The following is a 27,575-nucleotide window of genomic DNA, read 5'->3' on the forward strand; positions in this document are numbered from 1 at the left end:
CTGTCCCAGAGCTTATCCATTTTGTCATTCACTTTGTTTACTGACTTTTTCAGTCCTGTTAGTTGACATGTTATTTCAGTTTGGAGTTTTGTCATTTCTGCCTTCATATTTTCTTGGTTCTTATTAGTGTTCTGTTCAACTCGATCCATGGTTTCTTGGAGTCTGTTGAGCACCTTCCATATTGCTAGTCTAAAGTCCTTATCTGAGAGGTTGATTAGTTGTTCAGTCATTATCTGGTCCTCAGAATTGTCATCTTCATTCTCTATGTCTGATGCTGGCCTGCGTTGTTTCCCCATTGTCACACTTGTATTGTGGGTTTTTCTACGTGTTGTAGTGGTATTCATTGTCTTTATGATGTAGGCAGCACACTCCTCTGGCTCCTCCCTTTCTGGATGGGCTGACTTGCCTCTAAGGGAGGGGAGTCCTCCGTGGATGAAGCCTCACACTGGGACAAATCTTAGGCCCGAGCATGCAACAGAGAAGACAGTCCAGAGAGAAATGTTTGCTTCTGTGATATAGCGCCGTTCTTAGTGTGATTTTTCCTTCTTGTTGCAATGGAGTTCTTTCCTTAGAAAGAGTGCACGGCCGCGTAGCGAAGTGGAGCGGCCGTGCTCCTTTGAGCCTCTTTTTGCCCCACTCGCAAGAGTTTCACGCAAGAGGACAGTAGACAGACATAGACAGGTCACACTCACAGTCTTTCACAGCTGAGCCCCACTGGGCCGGTGTACTTTCGCGGATTTTCCCCGCCTGGTGTCACACACAGGGAGCCAGCTTTTGCAAAGGTTAGCCGGTTTTTATGCTCTGAAGTCCCTCCCTGAAAATGGTGTCTGGGCGAGCGAGGTTTCTGGAGGCTCTTTTTGCCCCACTCGCAAGAGTTTCACGCAAGAGGACAGTAGACAGACATAGACAGGTCACACTCACAGTCTTTCACAGCTGAGCCCCACTGGGCCGGTGTACTTTTGCGGATTTTCCCCGCCTGGTGTCACACACAGGGAGCCAGCTTTTGCAAAGGTTAGCCGGTTTTTATGCTCTGAAGTCCCTCCCTGAAAATGGTGTCTGGGCGAGCGAGGTTTCTGGAGGCTCTTTTTGCCCCACTCGCAAGAGTTTCACGCAAGAGGACAGTAGACAGACATAGACAGGTCACACTCACAGTCTTTCACAGCTGAGCCCCACTGGGCCGGTGTACTTTCGCGGATTTTCCCCGCCTGGTGTCCGGAACCCGGAACATTTTGAGATAGCAGAAAGCCAGAAAGCTACCAACTAAGCGGGTTTGATCTGGTCATGCTTGAGAACCCCAGGTGGTGTTGAAGATCCGAGAAGTAAGTCTTGAGCACAGCCAGGTATGATGCAGCAGCTCCCACTCTCAAAAATATGTTTTGTGTATATATATATAAATATGTATAATGTATATGCATATATATGTGTACCATATTTTCCAGCATATAAGATGGCCCCCTAATTTTACAGTTAAAACATAGGTTTAGGCCTATATTCGCTGTATCAGACAGAAGGTTCCTGTGCTGCAACTGTATGTACCACAGTGAGCCAATCACAACAAGCAAAGGTCCAAAGGTTATACTGTAATAGACGTCCTCTCTGACTCTGGCCAATCTGAGCAGGCATTTTACAGTGTAGATTTGGGTCCAGAACATTGTCTAATTTGCATGCATGAAAAGCCTGCTTGGATTGGCTGAGTTAGAGAGGCGGTCCGAGCAGCCTTGCAGTAATTGGTGCAGGATCGAGTTGGAAAATTTGTTTTGTGGCAATATCCAGACGATTTTCGTTTAGCGGCATATCGAAACGTTTTTTTAGGATATGCTCGGCGTATAAAATGAACCTGATTTTCGGTTGATTTTTTGTTTGTTTGTTTCAAAAGTCATATATGCCGGAAAATACGGTATACATATTTGTTCATAATAAATAAATCATTTTCTTTAGAAACTATGGCAAGACTATTTTGTCTAGCTCTATTCAATTTTGTCCATTTGTTCAAACTATTTCTTATTAAATGAATCATATGCTGAGAGTGAGTTCCTTTCAACTGAATAATGTGTATATTTTGGTCACATACACATGGTGTGCTTGGGGCTTACTTCTGGCACTGTTCTCAGGGATCCTTCTGGATAGGATCAGGGGGACCATATGGAGTGCTGGCAATTAATCCCTGGCAGTCAAACGCAGGCCATGCAAACAAAGCTAGTATCAAATTTTCTGTACTATCTCTTTAACTCACAACAAATATACAGCAGATACACACTTTTATTATAAGTTTAAATCCATATTTCTCATTACCGTTCTTTCAATATAGCTAGTTAATAATTGATTTCACATTTTTACTCATATATTTCTTAGAAACTCATGTAACTGGATATTTTATTTGGCAAAGTATATTTTATTTATTTTGGTGTATGTACGATATTTAAATCTATTATAAATGAAGTAAGATATATTTTTTTATTTTTTATTGGATATCTTTGGGGGTATATATTGACTAACAACAATACTTTGAAATGAATAAGTAAGACAATGATTTATAATAAACATCTAGGGGCCGGAGAGATAGCACAGCAGTGTTTGTCTTGCAAGCAGCCGACCTAGGACCTAAGGTGATTGGTTCAAGTCCCGTGTCCCATATGGTCCCCTGTGCCTGCCAGGGGCAATTTCTGAACAGATAGCCAGGAGTAACCTCTGAGCACTGCCGGCTGTGGCCCCAAAACAAATAATAAGCATCTTACTGGGACCGGAGAGATAGCATGGAGGTAGGGCATTTGCCTTGCATGCAGAAGGATGGTGGTTTGAATTCCGGCATTACATATGGTCCCCTCAGCCGGTCAGGAGCGATTCATCTGAGCGCTGCTGGGTGCGACCCAAAAACCAAAATCAAAACAAAAACAAAACAAAAAACAAAAAAAAAAAAGAAAACACAAAGTAAGATAAGTATTTTGTTTGTTTTCTGTAGCCTCCTAAATGTCATAACTAAACCCTGAGAAATATATATATATGTGTGTGTGTGTGTGTGTGTGTGTGTGTAATATGAACTGTTAACTGAATCCAGTATGTTCATAGGATTAACTGGATTTATTAATTCCATTTCAAGTGTTTCTTGAATTGATCAAATTCCCAGTATTCACTACCACCCTCCCTGATCATATTAAAATAATTGCTGTGCTAAATGATTGAATCAGCCCATTTACCTTGGCTTGTCATTTCTAAACTTGTCTCCTATCAAATCATTCTTAGATGCAAACTTGGATTTTTCTTATACGCAAATATAAACATGTCATTTCTTGGCTAGCCCCTTAATTAACTTTCAGCCTCACTGAAATGAACCTGAAAAGCAGATACTTTTGCTGTGGAGCAATCCATGAGCCCTTTAATTCAAAATTTTGGGAAGATTTTTACCCTCTATTTATAAGTTTAAAATTAGTATGCTTGGTACATTTTATGTGGAATTTCTTTTTTTAATGGTTGTCTTAGAATCAAAGAAATATTACTTGGCCTATTTTGCTTATCTTTCTTCCCCATTAGACTGTATGTGATGTATGGACAGAAGGATAATCTCTGTATTCCTATATCAAGACATAATAGGATTTTCTTTAATTGATTAGTGAATGAGGGGTAGAGCCTTAATTGAGTACCTGATTTACTACTTTGCCAACACTAACTGCTATTGTCTTTTCCTTTATTAAGTGTTTCCCGAGAAACTCTGAGAAGCAGGAAGAAATCAGATTACAGTCTAAATAAAGTGAATGCACCCATCTTAACAAATACAACACTGAACGTAATAAGACTTGTTGGTAAGAATGTAGCTATGCTTAAAGAAAATAAAGCAAACAGCATTTACTCTAATTTTATTACCAGATGATTTTTAGAGTTTTACTTTGTATTCGATTGCCACTTCAATGAAGGAGTAAAATTAGTGCTTTTCTTTGTTCCAAATAATATAATACTGATATTATTGTCATCATTTTAAAATTAACTTCTTAGTATTGCCACCCAATTGTGCCATCCAATTTTTATAAAATATTTCAATTTATTGTAATGCAACAAAATATCTCTGAGTTAGAATGCACTGGGATGATGATAATGCTGCTTTACATTTGCAACAGTATTTTGGTGCTTAATTGTTTCATTGATCTTCACAATCATCCTGTCAGATAAGACAAAGTGAAAAGTGAGTGTCTGGCATTTTCAGACACAAGGGTTCTATAAACTAAATACTCACTCCACTGGAAGTGTTGTTCTTATTACAGATAAGACCTTTATTGATGACTTTTTTAGGAGGAAAACAGCATGAAGAAATGCCTTTTGAAGGATTTTTATAACTTATATCAACATTTTGCTATCTCAGCCGTTATATCACAAAGATTTTTTTGTTTTATTTTGTTTGGGGAGGCACACCTGGTGATGCTCAGAGGTTACTCCTGGCTATGTGCTCAGAAATTGCTCCTGGCTTGGGGGACCATATGGGACTCTGGGGGATCAAACTGCGGTCCATCCTAGGCTAGCACAGGCAAGGCAGATGCCTTACCTTACCAATTGCGCCACTGCTTTGGCCCTGTATCACAAAGTTTTGATATGAATGATAGAAATATCACCTTAATTAAAGAAGTTATACTAGTTAGTGATTTTTTTTTGTGAAATCTTATTGGCCTTTTTATAAACACACTATATACTATTTATTGTGGTAATATTTTCCTATTGCCTAATTTGATTACTCTTAGGTCCAATAAAAAGTCTGTGTTTTTCAAGAAAATTTTAAATGAAGTAGACAGAAATATTTTATTTATTTTAAAAACAGTTTTTATTCAGAGGTACTGAGGAAGGGGAGCATGAGGATAAGAAAGAGAGTAGCGCACTCATGGGAAAGCATTGACTTCTCCAGAGGTGCATGTCCCAGAATTAAAGTATGAAAATATACATCTCGAGGGCAGATGCAGGAAATATGTGTGTGCAGGCACCATGTGGATAGACTATCAGCACATGTATTGGCCCAAGAAACACACGTGTGCCAACAAAGTATATTTTGGAAGTTCCACTTCTTAAAAGGAAAATAAGGAAGTAATGTTGAATTGTATATTTTCATGACCAAAATATGTCAGGTTTTTAAAATCTCATGATCAGTTACTGTTTGAAAAATGAATTCTGCTTCTTTTTTTGGAAGGGGTTGGTTATGGGGTCACACCCAACGGCACTCAGGGGTTACTCCTGGCTCTATGCTCAGAAGTCGCTCCTAGCAGGCTTGGAGGACTTTATGAATTGATGGAAATTGAACTGGATTTCTTTCCGTGTTGGCCATGTGCAAGGCTAAAGCCCTACCGATATGCTATCACTTCGGCCCCTGAATTCTGCTTCTTTATTCTAAAGAGCTAACTTAACATAGCATCATAAGTTACTTTTCTGGAATTTATGGAATCATATTAGAAGGGTCCTGAGAGATCATCCCATAATATAGAATTACTTGGGGCCAGAGTGATAGTACAGAGCAGCCTACCCAGGGTCAATCCTTGTATCCTTGTACCCTGAGCACTACCAGGAGTATTTTCTGAGCGCAGAGCCAGAGGTCACTCCTGACTATCACTGGGCATGACCAGAACCCCCCCCCCCCCCAAAAAAAAATCAATGAGTAAATGAATTTTTTTCTCTTATTCCATGTGGTCATATACCTGAGCAAGAGGTTAACCATGTAGGCTCCACACTGCTGTCATTTGATTTTAAACCTTGACTTTCACTTACATGGCCAGGATTCATGCATACACCACATCTTCTATCAACTATAAATGTCTGCTTATTCAAACCATTGTCCTGTTGTGTACCCCTTCTGACTTCTCCACCCTATTCTTCCTCTGTCTGTGAACAGAGGAAGAATACTGTGAAGTGCTTCCTCCTAAAGACCTTGGGCATTGTTTTGTTTTGGAATCACATAATTCCTGGCAGTATGGAGGTCCACATGGAATGCCAGGGATTGATCCCAGGTAATCTGTATTCAACCAAGTGTTTGTTCTGCATCTCCAGCCTACATTTGTTATTTCTTTATATCCCAGAGATGAGGGTATTATTTTGTATGTGTCCCTCTCATTCTAAATTTACTCTCCAGATTTATCCAGGAGCAGCATATAACATCATTTCATCTTTACTTAAAGCCTTATAGTATTCCGTAGTGTATAGGTATGATAATTTCTTCATCCAGTTACATGTCCTTGGACACTTGGGCTGCTTCTAGATTTTGGTTATTGTGAATAGTGTTGCACTGCACATATGGATGCAAGTGTTCTTTCTGAATAGTGTTTTTGGATCTTGGGGAAAATATTAGGAAGTAAAATTTCTGTGTTATGAAAACTCAATTCTTAATATTTTGAAAAGTATTCATGTTATTTTCCCAAAAAGTAAAACTGGTTGAGATTATCAACAGCAGTGGATTAGGGTTCATTTTCCCCACATCCCACCAATATAGGTTGATTTTGATCTTTGTGATGTATACCAGTCTTAACTGGTATAAGGTGATGTTTCATTGTTCTGCAGTGCATTTCCCTGATGTTGAGTAATGCTGAGCATTTTTTAATATTACTTTAGGCCATCTATTTGTCTTTTTTGAGGACGTTCTGTGCATTTATTCCTATTTTTTATGGGGATGTTTCTTTTTTCTTATAAAGTTTAACTAGTGCTTTATACATCTATTATGTTAAATTTAGTCAAAGAAGTATGGTACAAAACTTTTCTCCCAGTATGTGGATTGTCTTTTTATTCTGGTCTTCATTTCTTTTGTGGAGCAGTTTTAGTTTGATACGGTATATTTGTTAATCTTTGCTTCCAGTTCCTTAATATTCAGTGTCATTAAATGGTCTATATCTTACCCAAAGTACTATACAGATTCAGTGCAGTGCCTGTAAAAAATATCCATGACATTTTTAAAAGACATTTATCAAATGCTGTTGAATTTTATTTGGAGTGAAGAAAAAATGGAATAGCCAAAGCAATGTTAAAGAAAAAAGACGATAAGTGGATTTTGTTTCCCCAATTTCAAATTATACTGGAAATTGTAAATACCCAAACCACATGATACTAGAATAAGATCAATGGAGTAGAATTGAGAGTTCAAAGACAGATCCTCAGGTATGTGGACAGTTAATCTTCAACAAAGGAACAAAAAGTGTGGAATGGATTAAGGAAAGCCTCCTCAACTAAGAGTGTTAGAAAAATTGGTAAATCTTACGCAAAGAAATAAACTCAGTCTTCTTTCTATTTTTTTTGTTTTTTCAGGCCACACCCATTTGATGCTCAGGGGTTACTCCTGGCTAAGCGCTCAGAAATTGCCCCTGGCTTGGGGGGACCATATGGGACGCCGGGGAGGATTGGACCACGGTCCTTCCTTGGCTAGAGCTTGCAAGGCAGACACCTTACCTCTAGCGCCACCTCGCCGGCCCCTCAGACTTCTTTCTAATGCCATACACAAATGTCAAGTCAAAATAAAGGCCTCAATAATCAGACCTTTGAATCTGTAAATTATATTGGACTTTTCTTTACCCTTATCTGGTTTTAAAAGTACTAGAAATCTTAGGATCATATTCTAAAATACAGAATTCAGTAGAATAAGATCAAATAAAATATAAAGCCAAACAAGAATGAGGAGGACAAGTCATACTTTATTGCCTATCTGAAAACATCATGTACAACCCTCCTGCAACTCTTCTGGGCACTCTAAGGAAATGAAGAAAAAAATATATCTGGTCACCCTTACTAAGGAAGAAATTTAATAATAATAGATATTTACCTATCTTGGTACTAAAACAGTAACAAGTGCTTACTTAAGAATTATTAAGGACCAGGAGGAATAGGACAGTAGGTAAGGTGCTTGTCTTGCATGTAGTAAACCCATGTTGGAGTACAGGAGCCACATATAGTTTCCAAGCACACCAGGAGTGATTTCTGATCGCAGCATAAAGCTCTGGGCACTTCTGACTGTGACCCCTCAACCTTCCCATCTACCCCCTGCTAAAATGAATAATTTGATCTTCAAAGTGGAAAGAATTTTCAAATATGGTTAATAGGAATTGAGAAAAACCATATTCTTAGATTTCTTTGATATGTCAACTTTATAAATGAGAGCAAACTGAATAACTATTGGAAAGTGATTTTGCCATTGTAATTAAAACTTTCTCCCCACCATTCTACTGAAGTTGCAGTTAGGAAACAATAAGTAGTATGGTATTGAACTTTCATACTGTCCCTTCAGGACTAGGGTTCGATGCTGCCATTATTATTAAATTATTATTATTAAATATCCCCAGGAGGGTTTTATTTTATGCCTAACACTTTCACTCTGCCTGGGATGTCTTTATCTTCAGTTCTCACATATTCACAAATCAGAACTCTCTCTGGAATCGCTCACTAAGGGGTCTCCAGCTAGTGAAAGCACTATTCCCTCCCCTGTTGTTACTTCATAGATGTGCTTGAAGATTATAAACTGGCAAATTTATTTGTAAATAAGATAGCTTAATTTTTGGTGCCTGGGAAGATGAAGGAACTAATTAGTTAGTTGGGAGACACATTTTTAGAACATTAAAGACATATTGAAAATGTCTTTTTTCAAGTAGTATTTAGTTGGCAGATAATTAGGAAAGATTAAACAAAAGATTGTTAATAGGATTTCCCAGCCCCAGGTGGTACCTAAATCTGGAAGACCAGAGGGAGTCTTTCACAGTGCAGAGGATTGATTAGAATGCTTGTTTGCATAAGGAGAAAATTCTGTCAGCCTGACAATTTCTAGTAGATAGAAGCATCTAAACTTTAGGGAGTGTGAAATCATGTTGGTATTTGAGATGCTCTCTCCTGGGACACAGCTCTTCCCTGAGTTGTGATAGAGTTGAGGGCAAGCTATAGGTAATCAAAATCTGCTTATAAAACCTGACTTGCTGGCCAGCAGACACAGGGGATCCCCCATCCCTCTAGATTCTTCTGACTCTGAACAAATGGCAGATTAGTAAGAGGGAAAGCTAAAGATTTATTACGTTTCTGTGGGGAATTTACGGAGTTGTAAATTCTTAAGACAAAGGAGTATAATGAATAAAGTAATTGTTTTATATTAAAAAAAAGGAAAGAAAAAGAGTTGTAAACCTGGGTTTCTGTCTTGTGTAAGGGAACTTGGGTTTTTGGATAAATGGGGAAACAATTTCATGTAATGGAATGGGTGGGTATAAAATAGGAGGCTGTTCTTTGATAATCTGGTATTTGATTGTTACCATCCAAAGTACCTTCTTTTAGGTCATTAGAAGGATTGGTGATGTCTAATCCAGTGGAAGGCAGATACAAAAATGGATGAGAGGAAAGTTCAGATCTTCTTTTCTTTTTCCTGGATCTCTCTTAACACATGATGGAAAAAGGCCTGTTCTGCCATGTTGACAAATTGCCCATTTTGCTGCTTTGGGGAAGATCATTGTTGCACAACAAAATGATTAGCAGTTAGATATAATACATCCCAACATATGCATCAAGATTTAATATGGGACTAACAGATCTATCTATCTATATCTATCTACATCTATCTATCTATGAGATATATCTATATAGAGATATATCTATCCCATATATCTATTAAACTCAGGCACACACACACACACACACACACACACACACACACACACACACACACACACACACACACACACACACATATATATATATAATATATGGGATATTTAGTTGTGTAGCTGAGGTGAGATATATTTGTGAAACAAACATAAAAATGATATATAGACCTGCTTCTTTACTGAATTACTCTTTTAAGTGAGTCATTAATATTATTTTATAACTGAGCATTTTGAATAAAAAACGGAAAGAGTCAAATAATGTTGAGAAACCCCCTAACTTCCAAGTTTCCTTTCTCAAGAAAAACCACTGTTTCTCCAGTTGTCTTTTTTATTTTTTTTTGGAAATATAATTTGGCTTTTAGTAGTATATTTCTATATGTGAATCCTCTCTGATCTAACTTTGTTTTTGCTAATTTTAAAGTTGAATATCTATATGCATATATGCCCAATAATGAGATATACATTTATGCATATATGTATATATACTGCCCTTCACCTGGTCTTATGTACCAGAACGATTTTTTTAAATAATTTACTGAATCACAAATTTACAAAATATTCATGACTGACTTCTGGGGGTACAATGTCTACCACCAATTCTATTTCCAGTGCCCATTTCCCTCCACCAGTGTCTCCAGTTGTTCTCCTGTCCCCCTGCCTCTCTGGCAGACTTTTTTTTTCTTTTCTCCTCTTAAGCATTTTGTTTCTAATACTTGTTGCTTATAGGGTATCATACATATGATTTTACCTCCTTTCAGATCCTAATTTTTTGTCCAGAGTCTTTGTCCTTGCCACTTCCCTCTATCATTGTTATAGTGGTCCTTTCCCAGAACTAGCCTCCTTTCAGAGTGGCAAACTTCCTACTAAGGACTTATTCTCCAGCCTTTTATTTCTATTATTTTTGGGCATTAACTACACCCTTACTAATTTTCTTTGTAACCTGAAAATTAGCAAGATCATTCTGTTTGTACCTCTTTCACTGACATATTTCACTTAGCAATGTACTTTCTGGATTCAGCTGTGTAACAGCATATTTCATGACTTCATCTTTTCTAAAACTGTATAATATTGTATTGGTTTATATGTATTTATCCAAGTTATCTGTTCTTGGGCATTTGAATTGTTTCCAGATTTTGGCTATTTCTTCCTGGTTTTATTAATCTCAACTCTTTTGTAATAAGAAAATGGTGTTTGGGGTTTTTTTGTTTTTGTTTTTGTTTTTGATTTTGGACCACACCTGGTGATGCTCAGGGGTTGCTACTGGCTGTGTGCTCAGAAACCGCCCTTGGCACGAGGGATCATATGGGATGCCATATGCCATATGGTTACTTAATTGAACCACGGTCCATCCTTAGCTAGTGTGGGCAAAGCAGATGCCTTACCACTTGCGCCACCTCTCCAGTCCCAAATGATGTATTTTCCCAATCAGGAAATGATGTACTTAAACTACTAAATTAGGAAACTTTCTCTTTCTGATGCATATTCTAGTCATTTATTTTTAGTACAATAGTTTTTTACTCCCACTACTTTTTGTTACAAATATACTGGTATGTGTTAGAAATCAAGCCACTCAGAGTACATAGTTTGTATTGCTATGGATTGGGAAATAAGGTACAAAGGAAAAGAAATGACCTTGTTTGTTGTTAGTGTAGAAGCAGAAAAGAAGCAGAGAGAGAAAAATAATTCATTTATTTAGTGCATATCAAATTCTAAAAGAGCTGAGTTACTCACTGGAGGACATAAACTATATTGATTTGAAAAATGAGTAGTTCTTACAAATGAAGGATTTAGTAAAGAAATTTTCCCAGAGTGCAAAAGCTTAAGATTTTCAAAGAATAGCACTGTGGAGTTTGCAGCCTGTGAAAAGCAAGAGGATAGATGTGGGGAAAAAAGTGAGCAAGAACTAGATTTCTGGGAAGTTTAAACTTGAACTCTTAAAATATTTTAAAAGGAGAAAAAGATACAAGCTTGACTTATGAATTCTCTGGCCACAGAGTGAAAAGTGAATTGATTTGGGATAAAGGGCAAGTTAGTGCAGGTCAAAGGCTAGCTAAATAAAAAAATATCTCAAAATATTTTGAAACAAAATGCATTTTCTAAATAATTTATAGATGTTCATATCTTTTGGATATATATGCCGCAGGGTGTGATTTGCTGGATCACAAGGAAATTTTTTTTTTTGGAAAGACAATCTCTGCCATTTTCCAAGAGGCTACACAAACTCATATTTTCACCAACTGGGTACCTGAGTTTCTTCTATCCCCATATCCTCAACAGCTCTTGTTTGTTAAAAAAAAAATGTCTTTTGTACACAGGCCAAACTTGCTTGGTGTGATGTGATACTTCATTGAATTTTTATTTATAGTGTCTCAGTAATAAAACAGAGAGATAGTGTAGGGGTTAGAAGCTAGCCTTTAGATAGTTAACCTTGATTTGATCTCTATCTCTTATATGGTCCCTCAAGCACCTCTGGAGTAATTCCTAGGTGCCACCCAAAAACAATCATAAACAATAAAAAATTAAAGTTTCTTTCTTCACTCCATATCTAATTGCAACAATTACTAGTGCTTCACATTTTTGTAGTACATTTGAAATAGCATTTTTAATAATAAATTTTGTCCTCTTATTCCCATAAAAAGATATATGGAGACTTGTTACTTAATTCAGTTGTGTCCCACTTACTCTTCAAATATACTACCAAGCTTATGAATTCATAAACTTTGTTTTCATCTTTTTATTTATAGATATTTTATATATTTAGAGTAAATAAAATGAAATAATAGCAGCTAAAAATTCTTGCTTTTTCATTTCTGCTATCTATGTATAAGACTATAAGGGAAGTAAAAGCAATATTTCTCAAATGCATCATCCTGTTTTATTACATATGAACAATTTGAGTTATTTTGTTTTAATGATCACACCTGACCATGTTCTGAGCTTACTTTTGGTTTTGTGTTCAGGGATCACTCGTAGTGGTACTTAGGGGGCATATATGATGCCAAGAAATAAACCAGAGTGGAGTGTATGCAAAGCAAATGTATTAACCCCTCTGATCTCTGTTGCTATGTAAATAATTAGAATTCAGCTTCTAAGTACTGTTCAATTATGTTGTATATTTGTGCAGTGCTATTTTTAAGAGAATTTTAAGTTTGATGCATGTTTTGTTATGTAGTAAAAGAAAATAACAAAAATATAATTGTGATATTATTTATATTGGTGCTATCAGAAATACTTTCCAAAAAATGCAACTACTCTGTGTACTCACTACGGTAGGCTTATATAACTGATCAGCACTAAAAATATGGTATGACTAAGGAATATAATATTCACTTTTAAAATAATTTGGTAAAACATTTTGTATCCTTATCATTCTAAATTAAAAGAGTTGTGTGCTGATTTTTTCTTTTCAGGTAAATATATGCAGATGATGAACATTCTTAAGCCAATTGCTTTTGATGTTATACATTTCATGTCTCAACTGTTTGATTATTACTTGTATGCAATATACACCTTTTTTGGTCGGAATGATTCGGTAAGTCAGTTTTAGAGTAGAAGTTAATTATTTAAACTTTCTTTCATATATACAGTTTTCATTCTTGGTATAAATTAATTTTGAAAATTGTTAAAATTTAACAAAATTATTGATAACCATTGGTCATTTCCCTTAATATTATGTTAATCCTTAAGCTTCAATATGATAAATATATTGAACATTGCTCAAAGTTTTGGCAAAGATTGTATAGCATTGCTTCTGAGCTTCATAACATACATTAGCAATGACAAATTTATAGGTTGTCTTGCTAAATTAAGTCTGTCTCTGTATGTACATTACTTACCAATAATAAGACATTTTAAGTATTAGTGATTTTGTTTTTTTCAAAGTGCCGATAGCTCAAAGAAGTTTGGCTGCCTGGATACAAACTGTGGTGAGGAGTTCATTCTAGTATGAGGACTATGAAGTTACAAATGAAGTGCCCGAGACTTATGTGTGAATAAATTATGGTACAAAATGAAATATTAGGAAGATTTTAAGAAAAAGGAAAAATGAAGTCACAAATTTTCTTATACGTGGACGGATATGGGGAGTATTATGCTGAGAGAAAGAGTCAGAGGGAGAGGGATATAAATAGAATTATCACATTTGTTTCAAAACTGCATTAAAAAATTCCAAGACTTGGGGCTGGAAATAAAGAGCATAGGAATGCAGAGGGAGTTTCTCTGTTGTTTTTGGACCCCCTCAGTTATATTTCTAGGAATGGTATTGTTAGTTCATATGGGAGCTCGGTTTTTTAGGGTTTTTTTTTGAGGAATATCCATATTGTTTTCCAAAAGGCTGATCCAGTCAACATTCCCACCAGCAGTGAAAGAGAGTCTTTTTCTCCCTGCATCTGTACCAGCACTGGTTGCTCTTGTTTTTTTATTTTTATGTATTTTGGGATCTACATGGCTGTACAGAACTTATTTCTGGCTATGTGCTCAAGAATCACTAAATCACTACTGACTGGGCTTCGGGGAGTATAACAGATTCCAGGGATAGAACAGTACTTTATTTCCAGCCCCAAGACTTGCAACTTTTTTTGTTTGTTTTAGTTTTTTGTTTTTGGGTCATACCCAGCAGCACTTGGGTTACTCCTGGCTCTATGTTCAGAAATTGCTCCTGGCAGGCTCGGGGGACCATATGGGATGCCAGGATTCGAAATACCTTCCTTCTGCTTTACCTCCATGCTATCTCTCTGGCCTCTGGCTTGGAATTTTTTAATACAGTTTTTAAACTGAAGAATTGATATTTGAATGAAAGCTCATTACATAGACATTCAAATTTTGATTACTATGAAGTTACAATTACTCTGCAGTATTATCACCAGCACAGTTGGATTGTCTTTTTCTCTTTCAGCTGGAATCAACAGGACTGGGCCTCAGTAGCAGTAGGCTAAGAACAACTCTGAACAGAATACAAGAAAGCCTTATTGATCTGGTAAGTAATCAATTAGAGTCTTTTCTTTTGGATTACATAAAACAAAATCTAGTAATATAGTCACCTGCATATAAAAGTGTCTTTATGCTTATTGTATAGCAATATAGTCTATGAAACTAAAATGTAGATTTCTTACATGTGAGAAAGATGTAAGAGAAAAAGGCAAGTTAGAGCGAAAAATCTAATATATGTAAAAGAATATTTTGTTTAAAAAAGAATATTTTGTTGCTTCCAAATCCATTATCCTTTCAAAATAAAGAAATTTCATTGTTAATAAATGATAAATGATAAGAATGATAAAGGAGGAAAAGAGACATACTGCATTTTGGAAAACAAACATAAATGGGAAAAAGGAGGAACAGCATCCAAATTAAAGTTCAAAAGTTGAGCAAAAGCCCTCAAGTGTGAGAAAGCCAGGGCTAGAGTTTGTTAATCTTTTTAAATAGACCTCTGCCTAAGAGTTGTATTTCTGAGAATCAAGGCCATCCTAAGTGACCCTGAAATCCACAGAGAAAGTTTGGGTTTAGAGGGTTTTTTTGCATTCAAAGTTCAGTTCTTGATTGTTGTGCCACAGAAGAGCATCAGTAGCAAAATTTGGCTATCAGTCATGTTGAAGCTAGCATGTATGTTTAAAATTAAAAAAAAAAATCGGGCCCGGAGAGATAGCACAGAGGTGTTTGCCTTGCAAGCAGCCGATCCAGGACCAAAGGTGGTTGGTTCAAATCCCGGTGTCCCATATTGTCCTCCGTGCCTGCCAGGAGCTATTTCTGAGCAGACAGCCAGGAGTAACCCCTGAGCAATGCCGGGTGTGGCCCCAAAACAAAAAACAAACAAACAAACAAAAAAAGTATTTTCGGGCCCAGAGAGATAGCACAGTGGTGTTTGCCTTGCAAGCAGCCGATCCAGGACCAAAGGTGGTTGGTTTGAATCCCGGAGTCCCACATGGCCCCCCGTGCCTGTCAGGAACTATTTCTGAGCAGATAGCCAGGAGTAACCCCTGAGCACCACTGGGTGTGGCCCAAAAACAAAAAAAAAAAAATTTTTTTTCCCTTTAGTTAATCATGATGCCAACAATTTTTGTTATTCAATTCCTCTGTTAACTGCATTAACCCCAGGATTCTCTGAATTTCCTTGTTTCTTCACATTCTCCAACAAGTAGTCACATTTCATATGTCTGTTATTTTTTTTTTTTTTGATGATAGAAATCAGTTTGGTCAGGGCTCAGGTATTACTCCCAGCTTCATGTTGGGGGGGGGGGGGAACCATATACCTTTACTGGGACTGACTCTGGGTATTCTGTATCTATCTCTTTGAACTACCCAGTTTAATGCTTGAATTTCACTTTCAGAGTCAAGGCCTCCAGTGTGATACATCCATCGATTTTTGTTTTGTGGAGGCTGGTGTTCTCTCGTATTTTTTAGATAGGAATCTCAACAAGCAATGTTTTAGGAGACAATGAGCTCAGGACAATATTATTAATTTTTTGGTTTTTGTTCAGTACCTCTTCTCTCCCAAAAGTTACATGTGTTTCAGTTTTGCCTCTCCTTTATATTTAGAGTAACTTTGACCATAAAATATTGTTCTCTAGATTTTAAGCCAGAGCTGTCTGATTCTCTATTCCTGTACCACAACCCCATTCTCCAGCTGATGGTCTAGAGACTGATGAATCACAATTTACCACCAGATAGTCATTCTGATTTATCACTGCTATCTCTGTTAGTTATTAGCTCGTAGTCTGAAAACATCAGTTCCTGTGTCTGACCCTGAAGGAACATTTTTTGCTTTTGCTTTTTCCCTGTGGTATATATTGAACTAGTATGGTTAAGGAAATAGTGGCCTACTACCTATTTATGGAAACATAAAGCCACCTATCTGCCGCTGCTGCTGTTGTATCTTAGCATATGCCTGACCTATTTACGTTCATTGGTTACATAGTTTTTGTTTTGGGCCATACATCACTGGGTTCAGGACTTATTTCTGCTTCTACCCTCATGAATCACTCCTAGTGGGTTTGGAGGATGATGTGGGATACCTGGGAAGAAAGCTGGGTTAGCCTTGTGCTAGGCAAGTTCCTTTACCTGCTATACTATTGCCCTTGCCATGTATACATTTATATATATATATATATGACATTTATATCTATATATACACACATATACAATATATCACTTTAGCCATTTTAAATCAAATGTTGGGTCAGATGATGCTGCAGAGTGAGTAGCCCTAACCTTTCCAAGGTCATTTCCAAGGTCCATACTACTCTCGAGAATAGAGCTTTGCAGCAAGTCTCAATTTTTTCAGGTTTCTTCTAAGTTTTCAGTGGTTAATGTATAAAATTAGTACTCATTGTGTAAGCATTGGGTTTATTATTTTAGAAAATATATTTCTCCTTTACTAGACCTTGATATCCTCTTTTCGTAGCTGGGTATTAATTTTCTTCACTTCATTAATTTGCATATACATTGGTAGGGAACATTAATTGATTTTTTTTGCTTTTTGATACATTATTTGGTTATTAAAATAATTCATAGCAAAATCAATATAGAACCAACCAAATGGAAGTAATATATTTTTTTTCTTTTAGTAATTTTTTTAATATTCTATTTGTTAGTTAAATTTTTAATGCTCATTTTTATTTTCTCATTGCAAATCTTTTAAGTTTTAGATTTTAATCTTTAAAAGGAAAATTGAGTCATTAAGCCTTCAAAACTACCATCATATTGTGGAAGTTCAGCATAGATTAAGAAGGATAAAAAAGCTGAAACTGGATGTAATTCACGTGTGCTTAAGAATTATTTTATTTAGCGTTCCAGTTTGCGATAATCAAGTGACTCATTGCTTTTAAATTTGCTGTTTCAGCCATCTGTATTTATGTGTTGTATTTTCAGGAACTTTCAGCTGATCCTACAGCCACACTTACAGCAGCAGAAGAGAGAAAAGAGAAGATCCCAAGCCCACACCTCAGTCATCTAGTAGTTTTGACATCTGGGAATACATTGTATGGGTTGGCAGAAAGAGTTGTAGCTACAGAATCTTTGTAAGTTATTCAAAGCAGTTTTTTTGTCATTAACTATTTAAGAAAGCATTTTGAACACATGAGATTTCTAACTATATACATTTTCCATTTCTAAATATCATTAATTTTGAGTTCACCCTAACAGGTTGCCAATACATATTTTTATTTCATGTTTGGTTTTTTAGTTATCAAGTGAATGGAGATAAATCTTTAAGTTTCAAGGAGCCAGAGCACAGCAGTAGGGAATTTGCCTTGCAGGCTTCTGACCCAGGACTGACTGGGTTCAATTCCTAGCATCCTGTATGGTCCCTTAAGCCTGTGAGCGATTTCTGAGTGCAGAGCTAGTAGTAACCTCTGAGTGCTGCCGCGTATGGCCCAAAAACCAAAAAATTAAAAAACAAAACAAAACACAAATCTTTGTTTCAGTCTATAATTATGTTCTAATCTGTAATGATCATTGCTTGAAATAAAACTTTAAGAGTATATTTTGGTATATTTTTATATTTCCTATCAATAAGTTGAAGTGATTCTAGAAACACTCTAGTTATATTATCAATACATAAGCTTTTTGGCTTTCAGTAAATTAAAAACATAAAGCATCCAGCTTTTTCCATAAAATATAATGTAATATAACTAAAGAGTTTTTGTGTACATTACAGAAATGTAGAGAAAAACTGTTCAGAGAAGCAGTGTTTCAGCAGAATGAGATCCACTTGGGGGCACCAGCCCCTTGACTTATGTTCTCACATGTATTGTCTTAGCCAAGTAACAGTGAGATGCATGTTACAAAAGTTTGAATAACTTTTGAAAGGTATCAGATATTTAATATGTAAATTCAAAAGCCTGCTGTGTTTAATTTAATGGAATCTGAAGTTGAGTTTTTTCCTCTGGTATCCAGATGAGCTCCTTTCAAGTTATCCTCCTTCCACCTGAGCTCACAGTGATAAGCTAGAATTAATGTTTGTGTCGATTGTAAATGTGGTGTCAAGTGGGAGTGCACTAAAAAAGGGAAAGCATTTTAACTGTTAATTGTTTTTTTTTTTTTTACCTGTGTCTTAAAGATTACTTATAAATGGTAGTAATAGACTCTAAATCCTGTATTTTTTTTACATGGTGGGTTGTTCATTCCACTTAAGGGTATTCTTGGCTGAACAATTTGAGTTCCTTCAACCGCATCTGGATGCTGTGATGCCTGCAGTCAAAAAGCCCTTCCTTCAGCAGTTTTATTCTCAGGTCAGAGGTGGTCTTGTGACAGTGGAAACAAAGAACATTAGTACTGATGTTCTGTAGGAAACATACCACTTGAGTGGGATGAGGGATAGGACAGGAAGGGGGCAATGACTATAGTCGAGCAACGTGTTCAATCAGTGGGAGAAGGTGATGTTAAAAGGTGATAACTTACAATGTATGAAACCCCATCAGCAACAGTACTGTAAACTATAGGGCAAAAATTTACATATGTATGTAAGTTTCTCTCGTAGAAGCAGACTAGTTTGTGGAAGACATGTGGGAGTGTAGGGTGGCAGTGGTACAGTTGAAGCATTGTATACCTTAACACCCAATCATTAATAACTTTGAAATTTCACAGTGACTAAATTTTTAAAAGTAAAAAAAAAAAAAGAAAGGCAGAAAGGACCTTGTATATTGTTCCAATTGTAAGCAAGAAAGAACTAATCCACATTATATATTTGGGTTTCATTTTCTTTTTCAGTCTCCAATCTGTACAGGAGTTGGATTAGAATCTTTATTTATTCACTTATGAACCCGTAATTAAGTAAACAACTCATGTAAGTTGTAGTCTTGTGAGATAGTACCAAATAGGATTGTTTTACAATAAGGTTTAAAGGGAAAGGAAATGGAACAGAGTAGTATTTAACTGCAATGGAAGAGGAACTGTAGTTGGGAAAAGGTTGATTGGAGGAAGTGAGGTTTGCAATTGAACATGCAGATGTCAGGAATATATCCTTACCTAATGGAATGACTTGTGTGAAGACTAGAAGATGGCAGATAGCATGGATGTATGAACAGTTAAGGAAAGCTCACATTGTCAGTGAAGGGAAGAAGTGACTGGAGTAATAAGCAGAAGCTACATTGATGTAGCTCCCTGGGGTTTTACTTTATTCTGGGAAGTTATGAAAGGATTTGATGTAAGTGAGTGGTGTCATCAGATATATACTTATGAAAGAGTATTTGGGGTGGGAATGAATGTTAGCTGGCAAGCCTAGTTGCAGAGAGCAGTTAGTTAAAAGACTGTACAGTAGTAGAATAAGAAATAATAGAAGCACGAGTGGGGTAGTGGAAGTGAAAATGCATCATAGAAAAAAATTTGACAAAACGTTTGCTTTTCTGAAAATCTGTAGGTTTATGTTAATAGATATAGTCTCTATGGCCCCTGAGTAGAGAGTGGCCTTGTCAGGGAGAACCTTGGACAGTGTTGGAGGTGTGGTGCTGGACCATTGTATACCTGACATCCAACATTGCCAGCATTATAAATCACAATGTCTAATTTTTTAAAATTATTTAAAATATTTTTCTTTGGGGACTGGAGAGATGTTATAGCAGGGAGGGCACTTGCCTTGCAGGAAACCAACCCAAAATTTGATCCCTGTTACCTCATATGGTCATCCAAGCCTTAGTAGGAGGGATCGCTGAGTATAATAAAGTCAGGAGTAAGCCACAACTGAATATGGCCCCCAGACATACATACATACATACACACACCCACAGAGTACATATATGTGCTTTACTGAGACTTTCAGATGGGGGCCGTTCTCATCATTTAGATCTCCAAATGTGCAATGTTTTATTTTTAAATATGATGTATGCTAGAAACAGAAGCAAACTTTCTTTATAAATTTGATACTTTTAGAAAATATTTGCTTTAATTTCTGTGAAATTTATTTCAGACAGTCTCAACGGCCAGTGAACTTCGCAAACCGATTTATTGGATTGTAGCTGCTAAAGCCATTGATTATGAACAAATGCTGCTCCTAATGGCGAATGTGAAATGGGATGTGAAAGAAATTATGTCACAGCACAACATATATGTAGATTCATTGTTAAAGGCAAGTGTTATGATAACATCCTTAATAAAAATTATTTTTCTGAGAGAATTATTCCTCTAATTGCAATGGCTTTAAAATAGCAAAACTGGGGCAAGAGGGTAGGGCTCTGTTTTATATGCGGCTGACTAGGGTTTGATTCCCAACTTCCCATATGGAGTGATCCCTGCATGCAGAGCCAGAATTAATTCCTGAGCATTGCCAGGTGTGGCCCTATCTCAATGCCCTACAAAAAGAATTAGTCATTATATAATAGTGGTTGAAAACAAACTTTTTTTTTGTTTGTTTTTGTTTTTGTTTTTGGGCCACACCCTGCGTTGCTCAGGGGTTACTCCTGGCTGTCTGCTCAGAAATAGCTCCTGGCAGGCACGGGGGACCATATGGGACACAGGGATTCGAACCAACCACCTTTGGTCCTGGATGGGATACTTGCAAGGCAAACGCCACTGTGCTATCTCTCCGGGCCCCAAAACAAGCTTTAACCAAAATAAAAACAGTGTGAAAACTTGGTGATTAATTTGTCCTGAAATAAGTTTATTTCTGAAAATTATTTTTATTCTTTAGTCATGCAAGAGTACTTTGCACATTTTTGGCTTTATTTTTGGTCATTGATTTCATTTTGAATTAAGAGTTTTTCAGTTGTTCATAATTACTGACTTCCTTATTACATAAACTTAGTAGTTATTACATAGTGAAAAGTATATTTGTTATTTAATTATAAGTTATTTATTGTTGCATGAAATAATTAACGATGGGGCTGGATGGCGGTGGACTTCTCTCTGCCACCCCAGTTCACGTGGCTCTGCAACCTCCATGCAGCCGGCGAGTTCCAGGCCCAGGTGAAATCACTCACTCACAGTTAGGCGTTAGGAAGCATCATCTTTATTCATGCCCTGGCCACCACGTGTGTGTGGCCTATTCATAACCTTTCAAGCACAGCAATATTTTGCTAGCCCTGCATCTTATTTCCTGTTAGCCATCTTCCCTTTGGGCTCCATGCTGGTCAAAGACCAGAACACAGAAACCCAGAAGCCAGAGCGCACAGCAGCGCAGAAAGGGCAAAGAGCCAAAAGGGCAAAAAGCCAAAAGGGCCGAATTCCCTTGGTCCAAGACTTATCTAACATTTCCCAGACCCCTCCCAGGAATGGGAGGGTCTAGCAGGTAAGGTTACACCTACTATCCGGTTCCCAAGACCCCTCCCAGAAATGGGTGGGTTTCAGGGTTTCAAATAGGTACACCCACAATTTATGTAGTTTAGGATACATGCTCATTAGTAGTAACACTGTATCTAATTATTATAAGTTGTTTGCCCTAGAAACCACATTACTTTTGCAATGGGCCATGCAGATATATAGATACATACATATAGAAATACATATAGACATAAATGTATAATGAAAGTAATGATGAACGTTTATTTTTTGGAAAGAATTGTTTGTTTAAAAATTTATGCATCAGGGGCCGGAGAGATAGCACAGAGGTAAGGCGTTTGCCTTTCATGCAGAAGAACGGTGGTTCGAATCCTGGCATCCCATATGGTCCCCTGAGCCTGCCAGGAGGGATTTCTGAGCATAGAGCCAGGAGTAACCCCTGAGTGCCACCGGGTGTGACCCAAATACCAAAAAAAAAAAAAAAAAAAAAAAAAAAAAAAAAAAAATTATGCATCAAATGCTATTTCTAGTTTATCTGACAGGTACCATGCACTAATATTGGTGTGACAATATCATTGTGAATTAGCTTACATGCCCTCAAGGAATTTACATGCCATTATTGGGGACGGCATTAAAACGTAATAAATATATAATGTCAGATGATGTATACTACTGTGGAAAAATACAATAAATAAATAGAAGAAGAGAGATAGTGGTCGGATGAGGCTCAGGGAAGAATACCCTCTATTTCTTGCCATGGGAAAAGGAGTTTGACAGAGTGAAAGTTGAGGCTAAAGGAAGTGAGGAATTAAGTATCTAAAGTGAGCACCAGCACCATGCATCTGAAAAAAAAAATGAAAATAGTTTTCCAAAAAAGTTGTTTTTTGTATTTGTCAGTGAAAAATAGATTAATCTTCAGAAGCTCCTGACTTTACACTTACTGCTTGGTGCAAGGCAATAACAATAAACCTTGAGAACCTCAGAACAGAGCCAGCACGTAGAATAGAGAGAACATTAGGATTCTATTGTGGCTCCCAGTGTGGAGTCCTTGTGGAGGCTGGGCTAAAGTCTGTGAGACAGTGCCTGACTCAAGAGCTAAGTTAGCAATGTCTAAAAGTTAGTGTGGAGCTTTCAGGGTGATCGCAGTAAGCAAGGTCTATGTTTGTTGCCTCAGAAGAACTTTGACAACTGGTACAGTAGGAATTTTAATTTTTATGTAAATTGTAAGTGTAATTTAAGGTTACATCCCTTGTCTTTTGAAAAGTTGATTGTATTTTTAATGACAGCATAACTATGGGATCCAGTAAGATGCAAGAAAATAGAGGCACTTCTGCACACTGTGACTATGCATACCTAGGAGGACACTATTTTTCCAAGAAATAATGCTAATTCATATTATGAAATATGAATTCACTAAGCTTTATAATTTTGTTTTCTCCAAATCCAAATTTGTAAGCAAAAGAATTCTACATTTTTTATCTTAAAAGAATGATAAATGCAATGAAGTAATTTTATTTATATTCTTATAGCAGCAAGTATGCTTAATTGTTTGAGAAGTCCCCTTATTGTATTCCATAAAGGCTGAGTAAAATGACCAATCCCTCTTTTGAATGGTATCCCAAAAGCACTAACTCTTCCTGGCATCCTTTATATCCCGTTGTTTTAGCCCCAGGGCCTATCATATGCAGGGCAAGTGCTCTATTGCTGAGCTATATATCCCAACTCATTTCCAGACTTCTTATTTTCTTATATTTATTTATTTATTTATTTTGGTTTTGGGGCCATCGCCGGCGGTGCTCAGGGGTTACTTCTGGCTGTCTGCTCAGAAATAGCTCCAGGCAGGCACGGGGGACCATATGGGACACCGGGATTCGAACCAACCACCTTTGGTCCTGGATCGGCTGCTTGCAAGGCAAACGCCGCTGTGCTATCTCTCCGGGCCCTTATTTTTTTTATTTTCAAACTTTTTGAAGTAGGCCATTTTCACTGGTGTGAAGTGCTATATTATTGTCATTTTGATTTGACTTTCTGTAATAATCAGTGGTAATGAATACAATTACCTATTTCTGTTGACCGCTTCTGTTTTCTTTGGGAAAATGTCAGCTCCTTTTCTCACTTTCTGATGGAGTTATTTATATTTTGTTTTTCAATTTTGTGAATGCATGTTTTGCATGTTAGTCTTTTGTCAGATATGAGCTCCTTAATTTGGTACATAAATGTTAATGAATGTTACGTATTCTTGATGTATAGATTCCTTGATCATAACATAATGGCTATTTTTATGCCTCATTGCCTTTTAAAATATGAACCTGTTTTTTCTGTTTTACATATGGCCCTGACAGCCTTTCTTAGGGAGCTATTTACCTGTGTTCTTGTTTTCCAGTCTTTTGCTTTCAGCCTGTTTATTATGATAGTTTAGGTGTATCTCATACAAGCAGAAAGGTTTCTTTTCTTTTTTTTCTTTTTTTTTTTTTTTGCTTTGTTTGTTTGGTTTGGTTTGGGGGACATGCGCAGCAGCACTGAGGGTTTACTCCTGGCTCTGCATTCAGAAATTGCTCCTGGCAGATTCAGGGAACTATGTGTGATGCTAGGAATCAAATTCGGGTTTGCCATGTGCAAGGCGAATGCCCTACCTACTGAGCTATTATTTTGGCCCCAGAAAGTTGGTTTTAATTTCTTTATGTGTTCTTTGTGACCTTTGATTGTTGAATTCAGGCCATTGATACTAAACCAAGCTATTGAAATGAATTTATTATTTTATGTGAGTTTTTAGCTTTGTAAAGCATCTTTGCTGCTTTGGCTTTCTGTTATTTTCTCCCCATATACTTAGAAATCTGCTTGCATTTAGTGGCTAGATTCCATTTGCCTCTTCTTAGTTTTTTTTTTTTTCTTTTTTCTCCAAAGTGTTCTTATCTTGAGATTTTCAAGGAAATCTTGGATTTTGAGCTTAAATACTCTCTTAAGAGAGCCTCAGTTATACTTATTTAAGATTCTGTTATTCCTCTATTCCTTTCGCAAGTGCTCTACTGCCAAGCTACGTCCTCCACTTATTCTATTTTACATTTTACTTAACAACTTTTGGGTATGATTTCTTTGCATTTTATAGAAGACCATTATTTTTTAATTACTTTTTATCTTTTTTATTTTTTGCTTTTTGGACCTGGTGATGCTCAGAAATTGCTTCTGGATTGGGGGACCATATGAGAGGTTGGGGGGATCAAACTGCGATCCCTCCTAGGCTAGCATGTGCAAGGCAGATGCCTTACAGCTTGCACCACCACTCCAGCTTTTTTTTCAATCACTTTTTAAAATAAAAAAATTTTTTGGCATTTAATCACTATTTACAAAAATATTCATACTGGGATTTCAGTCATAAGAATTTACACCACCCTTCACCGGTAAGACCTCCCACCAACAATGTCCCTGCCTCATTTTTCTCCCCCTACCCCAACCACTTGCATCTCTCAGACAGGTATTCTGCCTCTCTCCCTCGGCTATCATTGTCATGGTAGTTGTCGTTGTGGTTAGTGCACTAGCTGCATTCACAAAGCTTTGTGGCAAGCTTCATGTGATGCGCTAGAAGACCATTATTTTTGCAGAGCTGGCTTAGTCCTCATGAACTTCTAGCTCAGAAATCGCTCCTGGCAGGCTCGGGGGACCATATGGGATGCTGGAATTCGAACCACCATCCTTCTGAATGCAAGGCAAACACCCTGTCTCCATGCTATTTCTCTGGCCCCTTTTTTGTCATATTAATTACAGTGTGTCCTGTTGAACTTCCAGTTAGGTTTATTTTTTAGACATTAAACTTTTGGGGATCTGAGTATATAACTATTTTTAGATTGAAGGACTTATTTTTTTAGCTATTTTCCTCCATTCTCTGTTTCCTAAAACCCCAATAATGCGGATGTTATTCATCTTGAAATTATTCTATAGGTTCTTTATGCTTTGTTTATAAAAATAATTTTTCCTTCTGTTCTTTACTGATGGTTTTACATGTATTGTCTTCATGCATACTCGCGGATTTACTCTTTGGCTTTGTCACTCTGATGAGCCCATCTATTGTGATTTACTCCAGTGTTCTTTACTTCAGTGACTACTGATTGGAGTTTCTCATATATTTTCTTTTCTTGTTGAAACTCTCTTCTATGGCTTTGCCTAATTCAGTGAACATCCTTAACATCCATTATTACTTTGAAGTTTCCATCTGAATGGTTAGAGTGCTCTTAAGTGCTTGGAGACCTTCTGAGGCTTTTGTCTCCATCCATTAATGCAGGTGAACTCCTCTGCTTTATCATTGTAGCTACTGCGCTGTGGGGACTATGCATGATGGTCTGGTTTTGTACAGACTGGGCAGCAGCCTTGGTTCAGATTCTCTAATTCCACAAAGAGTCTGTGTGGAGGGTTTATGTTGCTTCTAACTCCTACAGGGAATTTACTGGTTGATGCTGCTGCCTAACATTCTCCATTGTTTTGCTTCTTTCTCCATTCCTTTGCTGTTTTGGCATAAGCACACTATTCCCTAGTGTTTGGAGAAAAAGCTTTGTAACTGGGAGCATTTCTGTGCTCCTTCGGATGCAGTATGGGGGTGGGCCAACTTTGGTTTTTACCTGGGTATAGAGCTATTTGCCCACTTTGCCCTTAGCTTGGCACGATGACAGTGCTCTTCTCTGCCATAGTGGAAATGGCACAAATGTATACATACCTATTCTAGCTCACAGTCCTGGACACCTTGCTGGGCATAGGTCCTGTTTCCCAATCAGGTTTTGTGAGGATAAAGTTTTAGAAGGCAGAAGTGTCAATTTTCAGGCTGTAGCTTCCTTTTCTCCAAAGAGGGAAATCTGATTCCACTCTGCTCCCTGATCCCTGAGCCGGCTTTCTTCTGTTCTGCTGCTTTTACTCTCCATTTTACTGGCTATTTTACTCTCCATTTTACGGACTAGTCCTCTGGGGAGCTGCATGTGGGATTCTGCTGTTATTACTGAACTTTGATTTGGTTTTCATTTTGGGGACTCTATATTATCTCAAATGAGTTGCTAATTCCAATAGTGGTTCCCCTTCTGTTTACTATTTGAAAAGTAGCTTGTCTTATGACCATTTTTTGGCATTTCTCTTGAAAATTAAAAAAAATATATAAGCCTTCTTAATTTATTTGAAATGTTGTCAAATAAGGATCGGCAGTATTTATTTTGGTTAATGAACTTATTTTTATGATAATAATTAAAGAAATTAAGTACATTTGTTGAAGAGTGAACCATCTGATGCTGTTGTGTAATTGTAAAACTGTAGATGTTTCAGTACAATACAGTAGTGTCATAATGGTGTCATATATAAGTGTCATAATAGGTAATAAGAATGCCCAGCTTTTCTATAAATAATAAAAATTTGTTTCCTTTTTTTTCTTTATACTTTAGTATAATGCCTTGCTGTTACATGACTTTCTATCATTGACTTTTTAAGTTATTTCTTGTAAAGAATATTTAGTGAAAATGATATATCACATTATTTTCTGAGGAATTCAGCTATAAATTTTAATTTTATCTAATATCTTGATGATTATTTTTGTCCTCTTAGGAATTTGAACAGTTTAACAGGAAATTAAATGAAGTTTCTAAAAGAGTGAGGATACCCTTGCCTGTGTCTAACATACTCTGGGAACATTGTATACGACTGGCTAATAGAACTATTGTGGAAGGGTAAGGTTTTTCTTGGGTTTTCAAAAGCATTATCTGTTTCCCCAGTGATGAATTATAATATATTTATAATATTACATGTTGTCACTAA

General features: G+C 36.9%; 1 protein-coding gene across 1 annotated transcript in view; it reads left to right on the forward strand.

The window, feature by feature from the left end:
- The window catches only part of VPS50 (VPS50 subunit of EARP/GARPII complex), a 127,310-nt gene that overhangs the window by 94,146 nt on the left and 5,589 nt on the right, over positions 1 to 27,575 (forward strand). The window contains exons 20-26 of the mRNA XM_049785209.1: positions 3,691 to 3,797; positions 12,998 to 13,119; positions 14,482 to 14,562; positions 17,451 to 17,599; positions 18,715 to 18,811; positions 20,485 to 20,643; positions 27,366 to 27,487. Coding sequence (XP_049641166.1) covers positions 3,691 to 3,797; positions 12,998 to 13,119; positions 14,482 to 14,562; positions 17,451 to 17,599; positions 18,715 to 18,811; positions 20,485 to 20,643; positions 27,366 to 27,487 — 837 coding nt within the window. The remainder of the gene's footprint in view (positions 1 to 3,690; positions 3,798 to 12,997; positions 13,120 to 14,481; positions 14,563 to 17,450; positions 17,600 to 18,714; positions 18,812 to 20,484; positions 20,644 to 27,365; positions 27,488 to 27,575) is intronic.

This window comes from Suncus etruscus, chromosome 1 (assembly GCF_024139225.1).
Source record: "Suncus etruscus isolate mSunEtr1 chromosome 1, mSunEtr1.pri.cur, whole genome shotgun sequence".
Classification (NCBI taxonomy): Eukaryota; Metazoa; Chordata; class Mammalia; order Eulipotyphla; family Soricidae; genus Suncus; species Suncus etruscus.